We start from the raw sequence: 22,625 nt of genomic DNA, 5'->3' as shown, positions 1-22,625 counted from the left end.
GTGGCAAACAGAATATAAAGTAAGTAAATGTAATGCTGTGCAGGAAGAACAAGAGAGATGAATATTATTTAAAGGGGGAAAGGCTGCACAAATGTGTAGCACAGGGCCATCATACATTAATCACAAAAAATACTCATACAAGTTTAGCAGGTAACAGGGAAGGCAAATAGATTGCTGGCCTTCATTTCAAATGGAGTAGAATCATAGAGTCATAGAACTGGACAGCATGGAAACAGACCCTTTGGTCCAACTCGTCCATGCTGAACAGAAATCCTAAATAAATCTAGTCTCTTTTGCAAAAATTTGGCCCATATCCCTCTAAACCCTTCCTATTCATATACCCATCCAGACATCTTTTCAAATGTTGAAATTGTACTATCCTCCAATACTTCCATTGGAAGCTTATTCCATACACTCTCTACCCTCTGTGTGAAAATGTTGCCCCTCAGGTCCTTTTAAATGCTTCCCCTCTCACCTTAAACTTATGCCCTCTAGTTTTAGACTGCTCTACCCTAGGGATAAGACACTGGTAACTTACCCTATCCATGGCCCTCATGATTTATAAACTTCTATAAGGTCACCCCTTAGCTTCTGACCATTCAGGGAAAATAGACCTAGCTATTTTTAGAAAAATTAGAAGATACCTTATTGAAGCATATAAGATTTTTAGGAGGTTTGACAGGGTAGATGCAGAGCCCTGTGTGTGAGTCAAGGGCTAGAGCACACAAACTCAGAGTTAGTGGTCACCCACTGTAGACAAAGATGAGTTGGTCGTCTCAACTTATTCAACCTCTCTCTACATCTCAAACCCTCCAACCCTGGTAACGTCCTTTTAAATCTTTGCTGAATCCTTTCAAGTTTCACAACATTCTTCCTGTAGCAGCAAGGCTAGAATTGCACACAGTATTCCAAAACTCCACTTTCAAGAAACTATGTACTTGCACTCTAAGACCTCTTTGTTCAGCAACACTCCCCAGGGCCTTATACACTTAATGGTAAGTCCTGCCTTGATTTGCCTTTCCAAAAATGAGGCATCTTGCATTATTTAAATTAAACTCCATCTGCCACTCCTCAGCCTGTTGGCCCGTCTGATCAAGGTCCCATTGTACTCTGAGGTAACCTTCTTCGCTGTCCAATACACCTTCAATTTTGGTATCATCTGCAAACTTACTAACCATTCCTCCTATGTTCACATCCAAATCATTTATATAAATGACGAAAAGCACCGATTAGTATAGAAATCAGGTTTTGCTAAGATTTTGCAAGGAACTAGTCAGATCACATGGAATTACTTTGATCACTTTATCTATGCAAAGATATACTAATGATGAAGGCAGTTCAGAGAAAGTTCACAAGGTTGATTTAGGGTGTGGAAAGATTTTCGTTGAGGAGAGGTTTGATGGTTGTACATTAACCCATTGGAGTCTAGAAAAATGAAAGGAGACCTCACTAAAACATATAAGATTTTTAGGAGGCTTGACAAGGTAGATGCAGAGTGGTCATTTGCCCTCGTTGGTGAGTCTAAGACAAGTGCACATAATCTCAGTGTTCGTGGTAACCAATTGCAGAAAGAGATGAGGTGCTTCTCTCAGAGGTTGGTGAATCTATGAATTCTTTACTGCTGAGGGTTGTTAAGCTGAGTCACGAAGCATAGTCAAGGTTAATATAGATTTTTAATCAGTAAGGGCATCAAGGATTTTAGGGATAAGGCAGTAAAGTGGAATTGAGGATTATCAGATCAGCTATGATCTCACTAAGTGGCACAGCACGCTCCCTGGTCGGGATGGCCTACTTCTGGTCCTGTGTCTTATGATCATCTCTCATGCTTTTAAATTTCAATGCATATTGGCTGAATGTGCTCAACCTTTCCTCATAAGGCAAGTCCTTCATCACAGGCGACAGCTAAGAGAACCTTCTTTGAACTCCTTCCGAATTATACCCCTCCCTAAGTAAGGAAACCAAAACTGTATAAAGTATAGGCATGAACTTGTTAGTGTCTTGTACAGTTGTAGCAAATTTCCCTGTGTCTATATTCTTCTCCAATTGCAGATCAGGCCGTATTCCAATTGCCTTTGTAATTGCTTGTTGTATCAAGATGACTTGGGAAAAATATTTTACACAGTGAGTGATCAGAATCTGAAACACACTGCCTGAGAGGGTGGTAGGAAATTAGATAAAGACCTTAAGATAAAAACAAATGTAGTATTTTGGGAAAGGGTTGGTAAAGGTCTAGCTCATTGAGAGAGCTGGTGTGGACACAAGAGATTAGGCAGAGGGGAATGAGACTTGCCTGCAGGTTAAACAGCAGAGATTTGGATGATCAAGTTTCTGGAGGATAAAATGTGGGAGACCAGTCAGGGGTATATTAGAATATATGCATCTAGAGTTAACAAAGACATGAATGAGGATGTTAGCCATAAATGAGCAGAGCAAGGGATTATGCTGGGTGATGTTATGGAGGTGCAACAAGGTAATTTTAGTGATTTGAGGTCAGAAGCTCATCTCTGGAGCTAATGTGACACCATGACTATGAACAGACTGACTTAATCCTAGACTGGCGGAGATGGATGGCAACAGTAACTAAAATAAAGAGTGTTCAGCAGAGATGAAAACAATGATTTTGGTCTTCCCGATATTGAATTAGAAGAGATTTCTAAGGGTTAAATAAACTGTCTTATAATTTAGCAACGACTGAGGATTTGAGAGTGATTGGAAATCTTAGCTATACACTACCTAATATTCAATTATCTAACTGATTTCACAAGGTTGATTTAGGGTGTGGAAAGATTTTCATTGAGGAGAGGTTTGATGGTTGTACATTAACCCATTGGAGTCTAGAAAAATGAAAGGAGACCTTACTAAAACATATAAGATTTTTAGGAGGCTTGACAAGGTAGATGCAGAGTGGTCATTTGCCCTCGTTGGTGAGTCTAAGACAAGTGCACATAATCTCAGTGCTAGTGGTAACCAATTGCAGGAAGAGGTGTATAACACAACTTAATGTCAGAAATTTTGCAATATCACTAGCCAACTGCTGCTTTTGGGTTGTGAAGTCAAATATTATTTGGTGCCAATTTCCTGTAGCAATATTTAGCATATTTCAATGTAATTCCTATCTGCATGCTTTACTAACATAATTTGATAAAAGTGTTTTGAAATAATAGAATATTTTTGGTTGCTGACCAATACAATGGCACCCAATAGTAACAATTGTTTTACCCATCTCAATTCTGTGGTAGCCGAACAACACACCTTCATTTGAATGTATTTCCAAAAACACAAAATAGCTTGCACCTTGATTTATAATGAAGTATTAAAGGATGTTAGAAATTTTAAAGCAGTACACCACTGTTTGCAAAGCTTTCCAGACTTGTTCAGAATTTCTGGTTTATTGCTTATGTCACTGGTGTTCTTTCCAGCAGCTTATTCTTGTTATTGTGCATTAGACCTTGCTCAGGTAATTCCCTTCATTCCCTTTTGCCTGTTTGGTTTCCTTTCATTTTAGACTACTCTTAGCTGCTTCCCCAATGGCTCAATGTTAACACATTCTCCAATTACCAATTGCTCTTCAAGCAATAGAAAATCAGTATTAAGGAATATGGAATAAAAAACACAAAGAAACAAAAATGTTTAGTAAGAGCAGCAAAATCTGTGGAGAGGAACAGAATTAACAAAACAGTAATTCATTGGATATAGAACATAAAACAGCACAGCACAGTCCAGGCCATTTGGCCCAACATGTTCTGCTGACCTATTATCCTATTCTAAAATCAAACTTCCTTGTATATCTTATATTTTACTATCATCCTTGTGCCAATCCAAGAGTCACTTAAACATCCCGAATGTATCTGACTCCACTACCACCGCAGCCAGCACTCTCTGTGAAAAGAACCTACCTCCGACATTTCCCCATAACTTCGTCCAATCATCTTAAAATTATGCTCCCCCGTAATAGTCATTTCCGCCCTGGGAAAAAGCCTCTGGGTATCCACTCTATTTCTGCCTCTCATTAACTTGTACCCCTCTATGAAGTCACCTCTCATCCTTCTTTGCTCCAATGAGAAAAGCCCTAGCTCCCTCAATGTTTCCTCATAACTCCTGACTTCCAGTTCAGGCAGCATCCTGGTAAATCTCCTCTGCACCCTCTCTAAAGCTTTCACATCCTTCCTATTATGAGGCAACCAGAACTGAACAAGAATATTCTAAGAGATAATGGGAACTGCAGATGCTGGAGATTCCAAGATAATAAAATGTGAGGCTGGATGAACACAGCAGGCCAAGCAGCATCTCAGGAGCACAAAAGCTGACGTTTCGGGCCTGCCACAATGATGCCACCCGAAGGTTGCAGGAACAGCAACTCATATTCCGCCTGGGAACCCTGCAGCCATATGGTATCAATGTGGACTTCACCAGTTTCAAAATCTCCCCTTCCCCTACTGCATCCCTCAACCAGCCCAGTTCGTCCCCTCCCCCCACTGCACCACACAACCAGCCCAGCTCTTCCCCCCCACCCACTGCATCCCAAAACCAGTCCAACCTGTCTCTGCCTCCCTAACCGGTTCTTCCTCTATCCCATCCCTTCCTCCCACCCCAAGCCGCACCCCCCGCTACCTACTAACCTCATCCCACCTCCTTGACCTGTCCGTCTTCCCTGGACTGACCTATCCCCTCCCTACCTCCCCACCTACACTCTCTCCACCTATCTTCTTTACTCTCCATCTTCGGTCCGCCTCCCTCTCTCTCCCTATTTATTCCAGTTCCCTCCCCCCATTCCCCTCTCTGATGAAGGGTCTAGGCCCGAAACGTCAGCTTTTGTGCTCCTGAGATGCTGCTTGGCCTGCTGTGTTCATCCAGCCTCACATTTTATTATCTAAGAATATTCTAAGTGTGGTCTAACCAGCGTTGTACACAGCTGCAGCATAACCTCATGGCTCTTAAATTCAATTTCCCTGCCACTGAAAGCCAACACACCACACGCCTTCTTAACAACCCTATTAACTTGGGTTGTAAGTTTGTGGTACCTATGGACGTTGACCCCAAGATCCTTCTGTTCCTCCACAATGCCAAGAATCCTGTATGTTGCATTCAAATTCGACCTTCCAAAATGAATCACTTCACACTTTTCCAGGTTGAAGTTCATCTGCCGCTTCTTTGCCCAGCTCTGCAGCTTGTCAATGTCCCGTTGCAACCTGCAACAGCCCTTCGCACTGTCCATACTTCCATCAACCTTTGCGTCATCGGCAAACTTACTAACCCACCCTTCCACTTCTTCATCTAAGTCAGTTATAAAGATCAGAAAGAACAGGGGTCCCAGAACAGATCCCTGCAGAATACCACTGGTCACTGAGCTCCAGACTGGATACTTTCAGTACCTCTCTTCACATTTGCTGTCAGACTTATTGAGTATCTCCTTCACTTTCTATTTTTATTTGAAATTTTCAGCATCTTACTTTTATTTATGTAGGAAGATGGAGTTATTTTCTTCTAAAGTAGAACTGTGTAATATAGATGTTCAAAATTGATGCTTAATATCATATAAGTAACATTAAATTTTCCAAGACAGAAAAATAGTTTCCTGTGTCACAAAGTAAAAGTATTGTTCGAGATTAAGTAATTGTGTTAAATCTTACCTGTGATGGTATATGGATAATAATTCCAGGCCTTTTCAGTGACATAAAAGATTCTTGGTACCACCGCTCTAGCCCAGCTAGGAAGTTTGCTAAATAAAGCAAGAAAGGTAAATATTAATAAAATTTATCACAAAGGGTCCAAAATTTAAAAGAAAACTAATATTGAGAAACGTACAGCAAAAATAAGCTTATGGAATTACTGTAGATGCTACCTGCATAACTCATCACTCTCTCTATGATGTATTAATATTAGTACACATTTCCTTCCCTTGTGTAAACCACTTAAATAGTGACCTTGCATTTCAGGCTGAAAGCATTACTGATGCTTAGGTTAGCTATTATTCATTATAATGCATCCTCTGGATGCATAATACGTCAAAGTTTACTATCTTACAGCACTTAAGAACACTGCTATTCTTTAGGTGGCTATTTGGAAGATATTCAATTAAACCCACTTCTCTGTTATTTCCCCAAAGACCCTCAAACTTTCCTTTAAATCTGAATCATTTCATTGAGTTTAATAAAACTTCTAACATTAATAAAAGAACAGTGATAAATAATAAAAGTACTGCTGCTTCAAATTATCAATAAAAAATGCTTTGAATGTGAAGTTATCACCTAACCACCTACAATGATTTCAGGTAAGAATATGTTTTGCTGCAACTAAAGAAAATTGAAGTTGCAGCTGTTATGTATTTGTGCAAATTTGGTGGACTGTCATTTTAAAAGTTTGATCACATCATTTAATGATGATATCATCAGACAGTTCGGGCAGGAAACTGCTCACTTTAAGCTTGTTGCTCATAAAGCAAATATTCCCACAATAAAGCTTCTGATGTTTAATGCTTTGGCCTGTTGGTTCTTTGTGGAACTTAACACAAGAAGATAACTAGTCAGAAAGACTGGGATAAAAACTGCTTTGAGAGCTACTGGATCAATCCATTGATTCATGAAAAAAAACACCCCAGGAACAAATATAGAGTACAAAAGGAGCTTGCCACGCACTCCACTCTAAGACCATAAGAAATAAGAACAGAAGTAAGCCTGTTTGGTCCTAAGCATTTTAGAGGCCCCTCAGAGCTAATGGTGAATTGAAGTCACCAGGTACTCGCTCTGACTTCCATGTCAAGAATTCTTGATGTCCAGGCTGTTCAGCACGCTTGGTAAGATCAGAACCTGAATATTATTTACATAAATTGGGGTATTATAAGGTGTTTACCATGTTATGATTCCCCTTAATTGGCATCTTGCTGCTGCCTCGCAAGAAACTTGCCTTGCGACTTGGGAAATGCATAAAGATGCAGTGAGCTGTCTTGTCAGACTTCTTACCTGATTCGCTATTAATCGTGTCATTGTTCAGATCCCTTTAAGATTCGACCCTAAGATCTTAGCACAATTCCTAAGTAACTAACTGATCCACCGTTATGCATACTTTTTAGTCATAATAAAACATTGTTAGCCAGAAGCAGACTAAAAGCAATTCACCTTTGATCATGAGGAACTATCTAAAAACAAACCATCCACAACAATATCTGCTCTGGTGGTAGGATGTAGGAACGAGTTGTGCCATGAGAAACTACTCAAATCGTTTCCGCTAAGTGTCTGCAAAACTTTCCAAACTACCTGAATAAGTAATACACAATTTTGGAGCAGGGGAGGAGGCGGAGATATATTTTATGGGTAATTAAAATATAATGGTCTGATTAAGGGAAGAGAAATCATTGCCAGAGACACATCCATATAGGATCTGGAATCTTGCAAGAGCTGTCTTACTTAGACAGACAATACACACAATAGGTTGTGGAAGAGTAGCACAGCTAAATGAATGTATGCTGTGAAAAGATTGTGTAAAATGAGATCTACTGCAGCATGACCCATATCACCAAAGATGTTATTCAAGACAAGCTAAGGCCGTTTAGTTGTGAGAAGTGCAGAAGCTAGACCAGAGGGATTCAAGTGAAAAAAAAAGTCATTAGAGACAGGCACAGAATTGGATGGCAGTAACATGCATCAACACTTTAGAAAGGGAAAAAAAGATTTAAAATGGGGCAGTGGTTGCAAGATGAATGAATCAATTGTCAAATATTTCTGAAGAAAGGAATATGCCGTCTGAACTTTCTGTCTTGTACTGAACAGGATAGAGTTGCAAGAATACCAAATCTCAAAGGAGACAACTTATATTGCATGAGAAGAGGTTCGCAAGTGGTCTCTGTTAGGTAGGGGCGTTGTCCTGGAAAATACATCAGGGAACAGTTAACTGCCAAGCTTTTGTTTTAACTTCAAAACTGACAGGTTGACTGTGATTGGTAAAGGTATATTGGTAAATTGGTATTCCCAAGCTTATGTTCAGTTTAAAAAGGCGCAAACATGTGGCCATTTTTTCTTCTGTTTACTAAGTACAAGGCCCAGTAATGTGAACATCTGTGGCTTCTAGCACACACAAGTGAATCACAACACAGGCCAGACAAGTAATCTTAAATTGGATCTTAGTGTAAAATTCATATGACAAAAAAGGTTCTTTGGTGTGTGATGCCCAACTAAGGAATCACATCAAATGTTCTGATTTGCATTTTGCATGTATGGGCTGTTTGGGTACGGTCAACACTCTGTCTGTTGCAAATAGCTGAAGGGACGTGTTGTTTGATATGATCTGCCACTCATTATCCAGGCTTTTTTTTGGAGAAGGTGATAATGATCTGTGCTTTAGAAGGGGAGAGAGGCAGTTCCTTGAAATCACTGCTGCCAGCATGTTGTTAAAAGAAAATTGAGTGGTTATCAGTTGAAATGAGGAGACAATAAAGCCAGCAGGAGCTGGGTCTCATTGAAGAGTTGTACAGTAAGAGGGTTGAAGTCAGAAGACAGGAAGCAACATACAAAGAGATGATAGCCATGAACTATGGTATTTGGGAAACTGGAGGAGAATAGGTAGAAAACAGTGAAAAGAAAATAGACAGCTCAAGCAGATTTACAGATAATGTTTATCTCAGAGGAGTTTCCTTATGTGCAGTAATCTAGGATGAGAGGTCACAGCTTTAGGATCGGGGATAGCAGGTTTAAAACAGATGAGGAGAAATGATAATGAAGTGTGAAGCTGGATGAACACAGCAGGTCAAGCAGCATCTCATGAGCACAAAAGCTGATGTTTCGGGCCTAGACCCTTCATCAGAGAGGGGGATGGGGAGACGGAACTGGAATAAATAGGGAGAGAGGGGGAGGCGGACGGAAGATGGAGAGAAAAGAAGATAGGTGGAGAGGAGAGTATAAGTGGGGAGGTGGGGGGGATATGTCAGTCCGGGGAGGACAGACAGGTCAAGGAGGCAGATGAGGTTAGTAGGTAGGAAATGGAGGTGTGGCTTGAGGTGGGAGGAGGGGATAGACAAACACCTCTACTCGGTTCGCAATAAACAACTGCACCTCCCAGTCGCGAACCATTTTAACTCCCCCTCCCATTCCTAAGACAACATGTCCATTATGGGCCTCCTGCAGTGCCAAAAATTGCTACTCGAAGGTTGCAGGAACAGCAACTCATATTCCGCTTGGGAACCCTGCAGCCCAATGGTATCAATGTGGACTTCACAAGCTTCAAAATCTCCCCTTCCCCCACTGCATCCCAAAACCAGCCCAGCTCGTCCCCACCTCCCTAACCTGTTCTTCCTCTCACCTATCCCCTCCTCCCACCTCAAGCCGCACCTCCACTTCCCACCTACTAACCTCATCCCACCTCCTTAACCTGTCTGTCCTCCCCGGACTGACCTATCCCCTCCCTACCTCCCCACCTATACTCTTCTTTCCACCTATCATCTCCTGTATCCATCTTCGGTCCGCCTCCCCCTCTCTCCCTATTTATTTCCGAACCCGCTCCCCATCCCCCTCTCTGATGAAGGGTCTAAGCCCGAAATGTCAGCTTTTGTGCTCCTGAGATGCTGCTTGGCCTGCTGTGTTCATCCAGCTTCACACTTTATTATCTTGGATTCTCCAGCATCTGCAGTTCCCATTATCTCTGAGGAGAAATGACCTCTCTTAGAGGTTTGTGAATCTGTATGGTGGATGCTCGGATAATGAGTAAATTTAAGGAGGAGATAGGCAGATTTGAGTTGATGAGTTGAAAGCTTATGGACAGCTGGTAAGTGGAGTTGGGACTGAGATGACTCAGTCATGGAGTTGTACAACACGGAAACAGATCCTTTGCTCCAACTCATCGGTGCCGACAAGTTTTCCCAAATTGACCTCGTCCTATTCGCCTGCACCTGGCCCATATCCCTCCAAATGTTTCTTATTTGTGTATCAATCCAAGTGTCCTTTAAATATTGTAACTGTATCTTCCACTTACACTGACAGTTTATTCCACATACAAACCACTCTCTCTGTGAAAATGTTCCTCCTCAGATTCCTTTTCAATGTTTGTCCTCTCACCTTAAAATTATGCACTTGAGGAAAAGACCTTGTCTACTCACCTTATCTATGTCCTTTATGAGTTTATAAACCTCTATCAGGTCACCCCTCAACTTCCTATGATCCAGTGAAACAAGTCCCAGTCTATTCAGCCTTTCTTTATAACTCAAACCGTCCATACTCAGTAACACCTTGGTAAATCTCTTCTGAACCTTCTCCAGCTTAATGCTATCATTCCTATAACTGGGCAATCAGAATTGGAAACAGTACTCCAGAAGAGGCCTCACAATGTCCTGCACAATCTCAACATGACTTCCCAACTCCTATACTCAAAAGACTGAGCAATGAAGGCAAGCATGCCAAATGCTTGTTTAACCATCCTGTCTATACGTGATGCAAACTTCGAAGAATTATGCACCTGCACCTCTGTTCAATAACACCACCCAAGGCCCTATCATTAACTGTATAAGCCCCTACCCTTGTTTGTCGTACCAAAATGCAATACCTCACATTTATCTAGACTGAACTCCATCTGCCATTTTTTGACCCATTGACCCAAGTGATCAAGAAAGTCTTCTTCAATGTCTATTATGTCATCAAATTTAGTGTCACCTGCAAACTTACTAAGCATGCTTTCTATATTCACATTCAAATCATTTACATAAAACACAAACAAAAGAGCACCCAGAACCATAGCAGGCCAGGCAGCTTCAGAGGAGCAGGAATGTTGACGTTTTGGGTCAGGGCCCTTCTTCAGAAATGGGGAGGGAGAAGGGAGCTGGGAGATAAAGAGAGAGAGGAGGGTGGGCCTGGGGAGGAGTAGATGGAATGGTGATAGGTTGGTTGCAGGTAGTGGGTGGTGGGGACTGATCGGCAGGAAGGATAAGGCGGATGGGTGGGGAAGAAGATGGACAGGTTGTGTCAGGTCAAGGAGGCAGGGATGAGAGGGGTGTTTGGAAGTGGCAAGTGGGTGGGAGTGGGAAGATTTCAAAACTGGTGAATTCTATGTTAAGGCCAATGGGCTGGAGGCTCCTGAGGCAGAATATGGGGTGTTGCTTCTCCAGTTTGTGTGCGGTGTCATTGTGGTGCTGGAAGAGGCCCAGGATGGCCATGTCACACAGGGAGTGGGATGGAGTTAAAATGGCGAGTGACCGAAAGGGTTGTCTCTTGTTGTGTACAGAGCGCAGATGCTCCATGTAACAGTCCCTGGGTTTATGCTTGGTCTCACCAGTGTAGAGGAGGCTGCATCGAGAGCATTGGATACAGTAGGCCAATTTGGACGTTGTACAGGTGAATCCCTGTTGGATATGAATGGTTTGTTTTGGGTCTTCAATGGAGGTGAGGTGGGAGGTGTAGCACTTCCTGCGGTTGCAGGGAAAAGTGCTGGGTGTGTGGGCTTAGTGGGGAGTGTGGAGCAGAGAAGGGAGTCACAGAGTGACCAGTCCCTACAAAAGATAGTTAGGGATGGGGAGGTAAATATCCTTTTGGTTGTGGGTTTAGATGAGGTGGCAGAAGTGGCGGAGAACGATATGCTGGATGCAGAGGTTATTGGGGTGGTATGTGAGGACCTGGGGGGGTTCTGGATTTATTTTTGTTGGAGGGAGGAACTTGAGGACAGAAGTGCAGGAAATGCAAGAGATGCAGTTGAGGGCATTTTTGATCACTGGAAAGGGGAAGCTGCAGTCCTTGAAACAAGAGGACATCTGGGCTGTCTGGGAGTGGAATGTTCCATCTTGAGAGAAGATACCGAGGAATTACGAGTAAAAGTTTGCATAATTGCAGGAGGCTGGGTAAGAGGAGGCATAGTTCAAGTAGCTAAGGGAGTTGGTGGGTTTGAAATAGATGTCAGTGTTGAGGCTGTTAGCAGAGATGAAGACACAGAGGTCCAGGAAGGGGAGGGAGGTATGGAAACGGTCCAGGTGAATTTGAAGCTGAGATGAAAGGTGTTAGTAAAGTTGATGAACTGTTCAAGCCCGTCGTGGGAGCACAAGGCAGTGCCATTACAGTCATCGATGTAGCGGAGGAAGAGGTGGGGGATGGTGCCAGTGTAACAACAGAAAGGGAATGTTCCACACATCCTATGAAGAGGCAGGCATAGCTTGGATCCATGTGGGTGTCCATGTCCACTCCCTTAGTTTGTAGGAAGTGGCAGGAGTTAAAGGAAAAGTTGTTCATGGTAAGGATAAGTTCTGTTAAGCGGCTGAGGGCGTTAGTGGATGGGGACTGGTTGGGTCTGCGGGACAAAAAGAAGCGGAGGGTTTTTAGGCCATCTGTGTGGGGGATACAAGTGTACGAGGACTGGATATCCATAGTGAAGGTGAAGTGTTAGGGGCCAGGGAATTGGAAGTTTGGAGGAGGCGGAGAGCATGGATGGTGTGCCGGACACAGGTGGGGAGTTTCTGAACTGGGGGGCAAAGACAGAGTCAAGGCAAGCAGAGATGAGTTCAGTGGGGCAGGGGCAGGCAGAGACAATGGGTTGGCCGAGGCACTCAGGTTTGTGGATTTTGGCAAGCAGATAGAAACGGACGGTGCGGCATTGGGGAATGATGAGGTTGGAGGCTGTGGATGGGAGGTCATCTGATGTGACGAGGTTATGAATGGTCTGAGACATGATGGTTTGGTGATCAGGGGTGGGGTATTAATTGAGGCGGTGATAGGAGGAGGTGTCAGAGAGTTGGTGTCTGGCCTCCGCAATGCAGAGGTCAGTGTGCTATAGACTTTACTAAAGTCCATGTAAATGATGTTCAGGCTCTCCCCTCATCAATCTTGTTGGTAACTTCCCCAAAAAAACTCAATCAAGTTTATGGGACATGATGTTCCTCACACAAAACCATGTTGACTGTCGCTAATCAATTTCTGCCTCTATAAACGTGCATAAATATTATCCTTTATAATCACTTCCAACAATTTACCCACACCCAATGTCAGACTCACAGGTCTATAGTTCCCTGCTTTCTTCTAACAACCTTTTTCAAACAAAGGTGCAACATTAGCCACGCTCCAGTCATCAGGCACCTCACTCATTGTTATAGATGATGCAAATATTTCAGTAAAGGCACTCACTATTTCCCCCCCTTACTTCCCTCAATGTTCTGGGATACATTAGATCAGATCCCAGACATTTACCTACCTTTATATTCTGAGATCTACCCAACTTCCTCCTCTGTAATGTTTTCAAAACAACAAAATTTATTTCTATGCATTCTCTAGACTCAATTTTTCTCCACAGTAAAAAGTGACATGAAATATTCATTTAGTATCTCTCCCATCTCCTGGGGTTCAACATAAAGATGACTTCCTTGTTCTTTAAGGGGCCCTACCCTCTCATCGGTTAACTTAGAACATAGAACATAGAACAGTACAGCACAGAACAGGCCCTTCAGCCCACAATGTTGTGCCGACCATTGATCCTCATGGATGCACCCTCAAATTTCTGTGACCATATGCATGTCCAGCAGTCTCTTAAATGACCCCAATGACCTTGCTTCCACAACTGCTGCTGGCAACGCATTCCATGCTCTCACAACTCTCTGCGTAAAGAACCTGCCTCTGACATCCCCTCTATACTTTCCACCAACCAGCTTAAAACTATGACCCCTCGTGCTAGCCATTTCTGCCCTGGGAAATAGTCTCTGGCTATCGACTCTATCTATGCCTCTCATTATCTTGTATACCTCAATTAGGTCCCCTCTCCTCCTCCTTTTCTCCAATGAAAAGAGACCGAGCTCAGTCAACCTCTCTTCATAAGATAAGCCCTCCAGTCCAGGCAGCATCCTGGTAAACCTCCTCTGAACCCTCTCCAAAGCATCCACATCTTTCCTATAATAGGGCGCCCAGAACTGGACGCAGTATTCCAAGTGCGGTCTAACCAAAGTTTTATAGAGCTGCAACAAGATCTCACGACTCTTAAACTCAATCCCCCTGTTAATGAAAGCCAAAACACCATATGCTTTCTTAACAACCCTGTCCACTTGGGTGGCCATTTTAAGGGATCTATGTATCTGCACACCAAGATCCCTCTGTTCCTCCACGCTGCCAAGAATCCTATCCTTAATCCTGTACTCAGTTTTCAAATTCGACCTTCCAAAATGCATCACCTCGCATTTATCCAGGTTGAACTCCATCTGCCACCTCTCAGCCCATCTCTGCATCCTGTCAATGTCCCGCTGCAGCCTACAACAGCCCTCTACACTGTCAACGACACCTCCGACCTTTGTGTCGTCTGCAAACTTGCTGACCCATCCTTCAATTCCCTCGTCCAAGTCATTAATAAAAATTACAAACAGTAGAGGCCCAAGGACAGAGCCCTGTGGAACTTGCTCTTAATGTGTTTGTACCGTCTGTTTGGATTATCCTTAACTTTATCTGCCAATGCTACCTTATATCCCCTTTTTACCTACTTTATTTCTTTCTTGAAAATGCCCCGAAACTCTTTGAATTGATTAAGAGATTCAATTGAACAAAGTTGTCCATACCTAAAATAAGATTCTCTTTTATTCTTGACTAGAACCTCAATATCTTTATTCATCCATTATTCCTTAATCTTACCAGCCTTACTCTTCACTCTACTAGGAACATAATGCCTCCGAACTCTTGTCATCATACTCTTGAACATCTCCCACTTGTTAGACGTCCTTTAATCTGCAAACATGCGACTCCAGTCAACTTTTGAAAGTTCTCGTCTCATACCATTAAAATTTGCCTTACTCCAATTAAAAACTTCTTATAGAAGGCTTATCCTTTTCCACAACCATTTTGAAACTAATAGAGTTATGATTGCAAGACCTAAAGTGTCCCCTCACTTTTACTTCAGTCATCTGCCTTAGCTTATTGCCCAAAATGAGTTCCAGTTTTGCTCTTTCTCTAGTAGGACCATCCACATATTGGTAGAGAAAATTTACTTGGGCACATTTAACTAATTCTTCACGATTCAGCACGACAGTAGGCCCAGTCAACATCTGGAAAATTAAAATCCCCCATTATAAATTAAACTCCTTCTTATAGTCCTCAGACCATTGGTCCAATTGATCAAGATCCCTTTGTACTCATAAATAGCCTTCTATTACACTACCAATTTTGGTGTCATCCACAAAATTACCAACTATGTTTCCCATATTATTAGCCAAACTGTTCATATAAATGACAAACAACAGTGGACCCATCATTCATCCCTGTGGAAACCTGCTGGTCACAGGCCTCAATCTGAGAAACAACCCTCCACCACTACCCTCTGTCTCCTTCCATCAAGCCAATTTTGTATTCAATTGGCAAGCTTTCGCTGAAACCCATGTGACCTAACTTTACCAACCAGTCTACTATGCAAAACCTTGTGAAAGGATTTACTAAAGTCCATGTAACTCCACCCTCATTAACCTTTTTGGTTATGTCCTCAAAAAACTCAATCATTGGCGAACATCCTCACTTCTGACTTTATGATGAAGGAAGGTCATGATGAAGCAGCCGAAGATGGTTTGGCCTTGGACACACCCTGAGGAATTCCTGCAGTGATGTCCCGAAGCTGAGATGACTAACCTCTAGCAACCACAACTATCTTCCTATGTGCTGGGTATGACTCCAACCAGGAGAGAATTTGCCCCGATACGCATTGATTTGGTTCGACCTATAGCTTCTAGATTTATTCCTAACACCTTCTTGAATAATGGTACACATTAAATGTCCTCTGGCACCCATCCTTTGGCCAGAGAGAATTTGAAAAATAACGTCAGAGTCTCTTGCCTCCCACAGAAGCGTTGGGATGCAGCTTGTCTGGGCCTGGGGAGTTACCTACCTTCCAGATGATACTATAAGGCAGTGGTGGAGGTTAGATAGACCTTAGGTTTAGCGTAAAAGTTTGGCACAACATTGTGGGCTGAAGGGCATGTACTGTGCTATGTTCTAAGCCTGTTAAAACCGCTAATATCATCTCCCTGCCAATGCTAATCCATTCAAGTATAACACTGTCCTATCCCTGATCTCTACACCTGTGTTGTTCTTCTCAAGCGTGAATACAGATGTAAAGATCTCATTTAAAACAACAGTTATGTCTTGTTGCTCCCCACATAGATTCCCACTTAGGTCTTGAATGGGTCTTATTCTTTCCCTGGTTATTCTTTTGCCTCTAACATACTTACAAAACACCTCTGGATTTTCGTGAATGCTACGTGCCAATGCTTCCTCATGCCCCCTCATCCCCTCTCATAATGTCCTTTTAAAATAATGCCTGCATTTCCTATCCTGTTCTAGGGCATCTGCTGCTTTGAGCCCTTGGTATCTTCCATTAGCTATTTTTTTTCCTTATCCAATCCTGAAGATCCCTTGACATCCAGCAATCTCTGGACTTATAGATCCTATCCTTCAGCTTTATGGGAATATGTTCAACCTGCATTCTTGGGGAAATGCAGTTTCAGCCTAAGCCACCATCTGCACACCATCTCCTAGGGTTGAATGACTCCCAAAGATCTATCCTTGGCCTTCTCTTATTGCTTATCTGCTTACTGCTCCTTGGAGAATCCAAAGATCCAGCAATGGTTTCCATATGTAGACTTTTTTCCACCACCCACCAGCTTTCAACCTTTTTTTTTGCCTCTGAACTGCCCAACATCGATGAAGTGGAGGCGCTGGTGTTAGACTGGGTTGGACAAAATCAGGAGTCATCTGACTCCAGGTTATAATCCCACAGCTTTATTTGTTGCTCCTTCACCTGAGGAAATAAACCTGTTGAACTATAACCTTGTGACATGTGACTTCTGATTTTGCCCAACATCCAGTCACGGGTAAGTAGAAACTTCCCTCAAATAATGGGAGGACCAAAGCCATTATCTTCAGGCCTTGTCACAAACTCCAAACCCTAGCCATTGAATCTAGCCTCTTCTGGGCAACTATTTGAGATTGAATCAGACTTTCTAAAATCGTGCTGTCATATTTGACATTGAAATTAGATTGCAACTACATGCCTGTACCATCGCTTAGACCATCTGTTTCCAGTTCTCTAACACCACTCACTTTAGGCCATCTGCTCCTAAATCCCTGAACTACTTTCTTTTTTAATCTCAAGATTTCATTATTTCAATGCACGCCTGGTTGACATCATATCTTCCACTCTCGTAAATGTGAGGTCATCCAAAACTCTGCTGCTACATCCTAACTTGGAGCACATTCTGCTTGATCATCACTTGTACCAAGTAACCTATATTGGGCCCGATTAAGCATTGCTATAATTTCAAAATTGTCATCCTAGTTTAAATTCCTTCATGGCCTCACCTCTCCAAATTAATACTATTTTCTCCAGTTCTACAACCCTCAATATCTACACCTTGAATGATGCTTTTCTTTTGGGTACCTCTGGTTTTAATCTCTGTACCATTGAAGGCTGTGCCTTCGCTGTCAGGTGAGCTCAGAAATCCCCTTCTGAAACTTCCCTACCTCTCTTTCCTATTATAAGACTGTTTAAAACCAACAGCTTTAACCTGGCATTTACTGCTCAAATACCTGCTTATGTGACTCAGTGTCAAATGTTGTTTGAAAGTGTTCCGATGAAGCATCTTGGGCGTTTTACATATTAAAGATGAATTGGATTGCAAGTTGTTGTTATTAATGCAGGAATTACAAAGCTGGAGAAGGTAATGCAGTTAAGAAGGGAATGATGGGTGAAACACAAGATTGAGAATTTTAAATCTGAAACTGGGATCTCTAAGTGTTTAACAATTAGGTTACGATAGTTTTCCAATGTGAACACTCTTTAAGGTACATGTGTACCTAATAGGGATTAGATTAGTGTAGGGACGACCTGGACCGGGCCATGTGAGGTAACTTGTGCCTGACTGCATGAAGTGGGCCATGCCTGCTTACAAGATGGCAGGCAGAAGCTAAACAAAACTAAGCAGTCTGTTCACATGGTGAAATACAATGGTACCTCTGAACAGAAATGCTAGAAAGTCAGTAAAAGAACACTGTATGCTCCCATCCGAGACAGTTCTGATAAAAAAGATGCCTTAGGACGAAGTCTAGCCTTATTAATGAAAGGATGATTGTCTCAGTAAATGAATAACATCAGGTGCCAGACTGAGTCCCTTAGCAGATGCAAGGATGATAATTAAAAAGTTATTTTGGAGTAAATAGTCGCTTGTTTGAAGCTATAAATAGTTTCTAGTTAAAAATGCTTTTATCACAGAAGTTGGTATTAATACATACCCAGAATATAATACAAGCGTTAAAAAAAAATTAAGCGTAGATGTGAAGGTTAACTAGCCTTTGGAGATTCCCTCTCTTGTGACCTGAACAAGGTAAATTGCTCACAATCCCTAATTACAAAATGCTAACAGAAGAAGTAGTTGTATAAAGTTACACTTTATAATTGACTTAAGAACAGAAATCAACTGTATAGCAATTAGTTAAAACTAACTGACTTTTTATTTTAACATCATGTAAGTGGGACAGTGGAAAATATTAGAGGAATGGCCGATCTTGATAAAGTGCATACAGTACAATGAATGATAGAATTCAGACCGTCCTTTGAGATAAGAAGCCCGAGATGGATCTGAAGGAGTGTAGCCTGTAAACTTTCGGAATGTAAATGAATAGGATGCATAGAAAGATCTGAAGGCCTAGCCATTACAAATGTCATAAGATCATAGGAACCTGGGACTGTCCATAAGAATGCCAAACGTTGATTAGGTGAGCCAGGAGATTGGGTGTATGGATTAAGAGGGAAGGACAGTGACTACTGGATTTGTTCTTTGTAACAAATTGTATAAAATGCTATATTTTCACTGTAAAAATCAGAGTGTGTCATTGATCTTCCTTCTGATTCGGTTAAGATTCTCTGGTTGTCTCCCTGCATTAATCGGTTGAATAAACATCTTCCACTGACTTAATTCCTGCCCACATCCTAAGTTTTTGTCCCCAGTTGGTGGGGTATACTCCTCCAGTTAGATTACCCAAACTCATCTTACAACAGGTTCCTCCTACTGGCAAGAAAGAAAAGACTTCCGTCTCATCATTCTGGGTCTGACTCAAATCCAAGTCACTGATGTAAAAGGGCTAACTTATTTGTTTCTTACTCTCCAGACAAATTTTCTTACATTTAAAAAAAAATTAAATGGAAACATCATTTTAAACTGAATACATTACTGAACATCTAGGTTACAAGTTGTTATTAGTAATAATGATTGAAATTAATTAGGAATGCATATGAATCAGAATGATGAGAATTTAAATATCTACGATCTTGTCTCAAAAGTCAATATGCAGATGTTGAATTAGGCACAAAGACTATCACAGATTTACAATAGTTTTATATTAAGTCAATAATTTAGCACAAACAACAGCTTCCACCTATCCCTTCCGAACTCTTTCTGTCCAGAAGCCAACACGCACTGGGGAAGAATTCAACATTTTGTTAAAAATCTACCAGGGGCTGTGTCACATTAAAAAAAACAAAAAAAGGAAGAAGCAAGGGTAGGCGAATTAAATGAGAATTGGTGGAGTTTGTACATTCTCCCCATATCTGCGTGGGTTTCCTCTGGGTGCTCCGGTTTCCTACCACGGTCCAAAGATGTGCATGCTAGGTGGATTGGCCATACCAAATTGCCCATTGTGTTCAGGGATGTGTAGATTAGGTGGGTAATAGGGGAATGGGTCTGCGTGGGATGCTCTGAGGGTCGGTGTGGACTTGTTGGGTCAAACTGTCTGCTTCTACACTGTAGGGATTCTATGTAATTGATGGAGGAAATAATGCACTCCAATCCTCTGTATTGCCTACCTCTCTGGAAGAGCTTTTGAGGTTCTCATGGACACTGCATACTCCGACTCCAAGGCCATCTGGGCATGAACACAGTCACAGAAGACAGCCAGACAGCTGGGAATTATGATATCTTCCAAGGCTCGCTGCCTTGACAATCTTAATCTGGTCAATGAGAAGCTCCTCTGACCTGCCCAGGCCACCCTCTTACACCTGATAAAACTTGAACTTTTTTAAAAAAAGAACCAATCTTTTCAAATATGTTGTGACACAGGTGAGCTGTGAACCCAAGTTTTCTGGCTCAGAGATGGGGACACTACCACTGCACCATAAGAGCCCTTCAGAATTAATATTAATTATCTTGATATTTTTTAATCAGCCAGAACGCAACGACTCACTTCTAGCGCCAATGGGACTTAAGCCTGTATCGCCTGATTCAGTGGAAGGGACATCACCACTTTACCATAAAAGCACAAGCATTTCAACTCTTCTTTTTTTTACATCCAGAAGTGTTATTACACACAGCCATCACCAAATCATCCATGATACTTTTTATCTATTGTCTACCCACATCTTCCAATTTATCAAATTATGTGCAAAACCCATTAAGGACAATGCAATAACACCAAAGACGAGGGGAGAAAAATTCAACCCATTCTCTAAGTATGGCATTTTTTTTGTTTTTAACTGCTAACCTCCACCAATAAATCAGCCATGTAACCAACTGGATAATTACATGCAAACCCTGTAAAGGCAATGCAAATGATGAAAAGTGAGGGTGAGATAGGGGGTGAGCAGGAAGGGACAACAAAACCAAAATGGAGTTGGAGGTGAATATAAAGCACTGTATCCCCTGCACTGCCCACCTATCTCTTAGGACAAGGAGATTATTGGTGGATATCGCATGCTCTCTCTTCAAGGACACCCGGGCATGAACTGCGGAAGTGGGACAGACAGTGAGCAGAAACAAACCCCTCCACAGCCCTCTGCCTGGACTTGTTAATAGCTAATTTGGCCAGTAGCAGGAGCAGAAGATCTTCTGTCTTGCCTACACCCTTCACTAGATGCCCAAAGATCAGGACCATGAGGCTGATGTGCAACCAAAAGCACTGTGAAAGATTTCTCAAATAACGAAAAAGAGAGTGGAATCACGCACAACCAAAACATTCAACTGTTTTTATTTAGCTTATTTTTCTAATTGACTTGTTCAGAAATGTTATTTTATACCTCTGGAGAAGGTGGGATTTGAACCTAGGCTTCCCAGCCCAGGGACAAGGATACTATCACTGTACCACAAGAGGACCCTCCTTAATGCCAGATGTTTCTCCACCATCTGCCATGATGGGACCCAAACCTGGACTCCCAAAACATTACCCAGGCCTCTGGATTAACAGTCCAGTGATAATACAACTAGGCCGTCACCTCCCCTTGCTAAGGATTCAACTCTTAAATACAAAGTCCACTAAGCGTCACTCAATCAACTCTGGAGCTGACAAAGTGTGGAGCTGGATGAACACAGCAGGCCAAGCAACACCTTAGGAGCACAAAAGCTGACGTCTCGGGCCTAGACTCTTCATCAGAAAAGAAGGATGGGGAGAGGGTTCTGAAATAAATAGGGAGACAGGGGTAGGCGGATCGAAGATGGATAGCGGAGAAGATAGTTGGAGAGGAGACAGACAAGTTAAAAGGGCAGGGATGGAGCCTGTAGAGGTGAGTATAGGTGGGGAGGTAGGGAGGGGATAGGTCAGACCGGAGAGGTCAAGGAGGCGGGATGAGGTTGGTAGGTAGGAAACAGAGGTGTGGCTTGAGGTGGGAGGAGGGGATAGGTGAGAGGAAGAACAGGTTAGGGAGGCGGGGACAAGCTGGGCTGGTTTTGGGATGCAGTTGGGGGGGGGGGGGGCGGATTTTGAAGCTTGTGAAATCCACTTTGATACCATTGGGCTTCAGGGTTCCCACACGGAATATGAGTTGCTGTTCTTGCAACCTTCCGGTGGCATCGTTCTGGCACTGCAGGAGGGCCATGATGGACATGTCATCTGAGGAATGGGAGGGGGAGTTGAAATGGTTCACGACTGGGAGGTGCAGTTGTTTATTGCGAACCGATCGGAGGAGTTCCGCAAAGCGGTCCTCAAGTCTCCGCTTAGTTTCCCCAATGTAGAAGGAGCCACAACGGGTACAGCTGATGCAGTATACCACATTGGCAGATGTGCAGGTGAACATCTGCTTGATGTGAAAAGTCATCTTGGGGCCTGGGATCAGGGTGAGGGAGGAGGTGTGAGGGCAAGTGTAGCACTTCCTGCTGTTGCAGGGGAACCCTGTAGCCCAATGATATTAATGTGGATTTCACAAGCTTCAAAATCTCCCCTCCCCCAACTGCATCCCAAAACCAGCCCAGCTTGTCCCACCCTCCCTAACCTGTTCTTCCTCTCACCTATTCCCTCCTCCCACTTCAAGCTGCACCTGCATTTCCTACCTACGAACCTCATCCCGCCCCCTTGACCTGTCTGTCCTCCCTGGACTGACCTATCCCCTCCCTACCTCCCCACCTACACTCACCTCTACTGGCTCCATCCCCGCCCCTTTGACTTGTCTGTCTCCTCTCCACCTATCTTCTCCTCTATCCATCTTCGATTTGCCTCCCCCTCTCTCCCTATTTATTTCAGAACCCTCTCCCCATCCCCCTTTTCTGATGAAGGGTCTAAGCCCAAAACATCAGCTTTTGTCCTCCTAAGATGCTGCTTGGCTTGGCCTGCTGAGTTCATCTAACTCCACACTTGGTTATCTCGGATTCTCCAGCATGTGCAGTTCCCATTAACTCTGGAGCTGTTTAGTCTGAGCCTCGGAGGAACCTGCATTTCTAACTC

The 22,625-nt window shown here is 42.8% G+C and overlaps 1 protein-coding gene across 1 annotated transcript in view; it reads right to left on the bottom strand.

Annotated features, from left to right (window-relative positions):
- Positions 1–22,625, bottom strand: part of LOC125463510 (cytoplasmic phosphatidylinositol transfer protein 1-like) — a 302,267-nt gene that overhangs the window by 95,409 nt on the left and 184,233 nt on the right. Inside the window, exon 4 of the mRNA XM_048554830.2 lies at positions 5,631–5,719. Within this exon, the coding sequence (XP_048410787.1) occupies positions 5,631–5,719 (89 nt within the window). The remainder of the gene's footprint in view (positions 1–5,630; positions 5,720–22,625) is intronic.

Source organism: Stegostoma tigrinum, chromosome 22 (assembly GCF_030684315.1).
Source record: "Stegostoma tigrinum isolate sSteTig4 chromosome 22, sSteTig4.hap1, whole genome shotgun sequence".
In the NCBI taxonomy this organism is placed as follows: Eukaryota; Metazoa; Chordata; class Chondrichthyes; order Orectolobiformes; family Stegostomatidae; genus Stegostoma; species Stegostoma tigrinum.
This window is presented reverse-complemented; position numbering and strand designations above follow the sequence as displayed.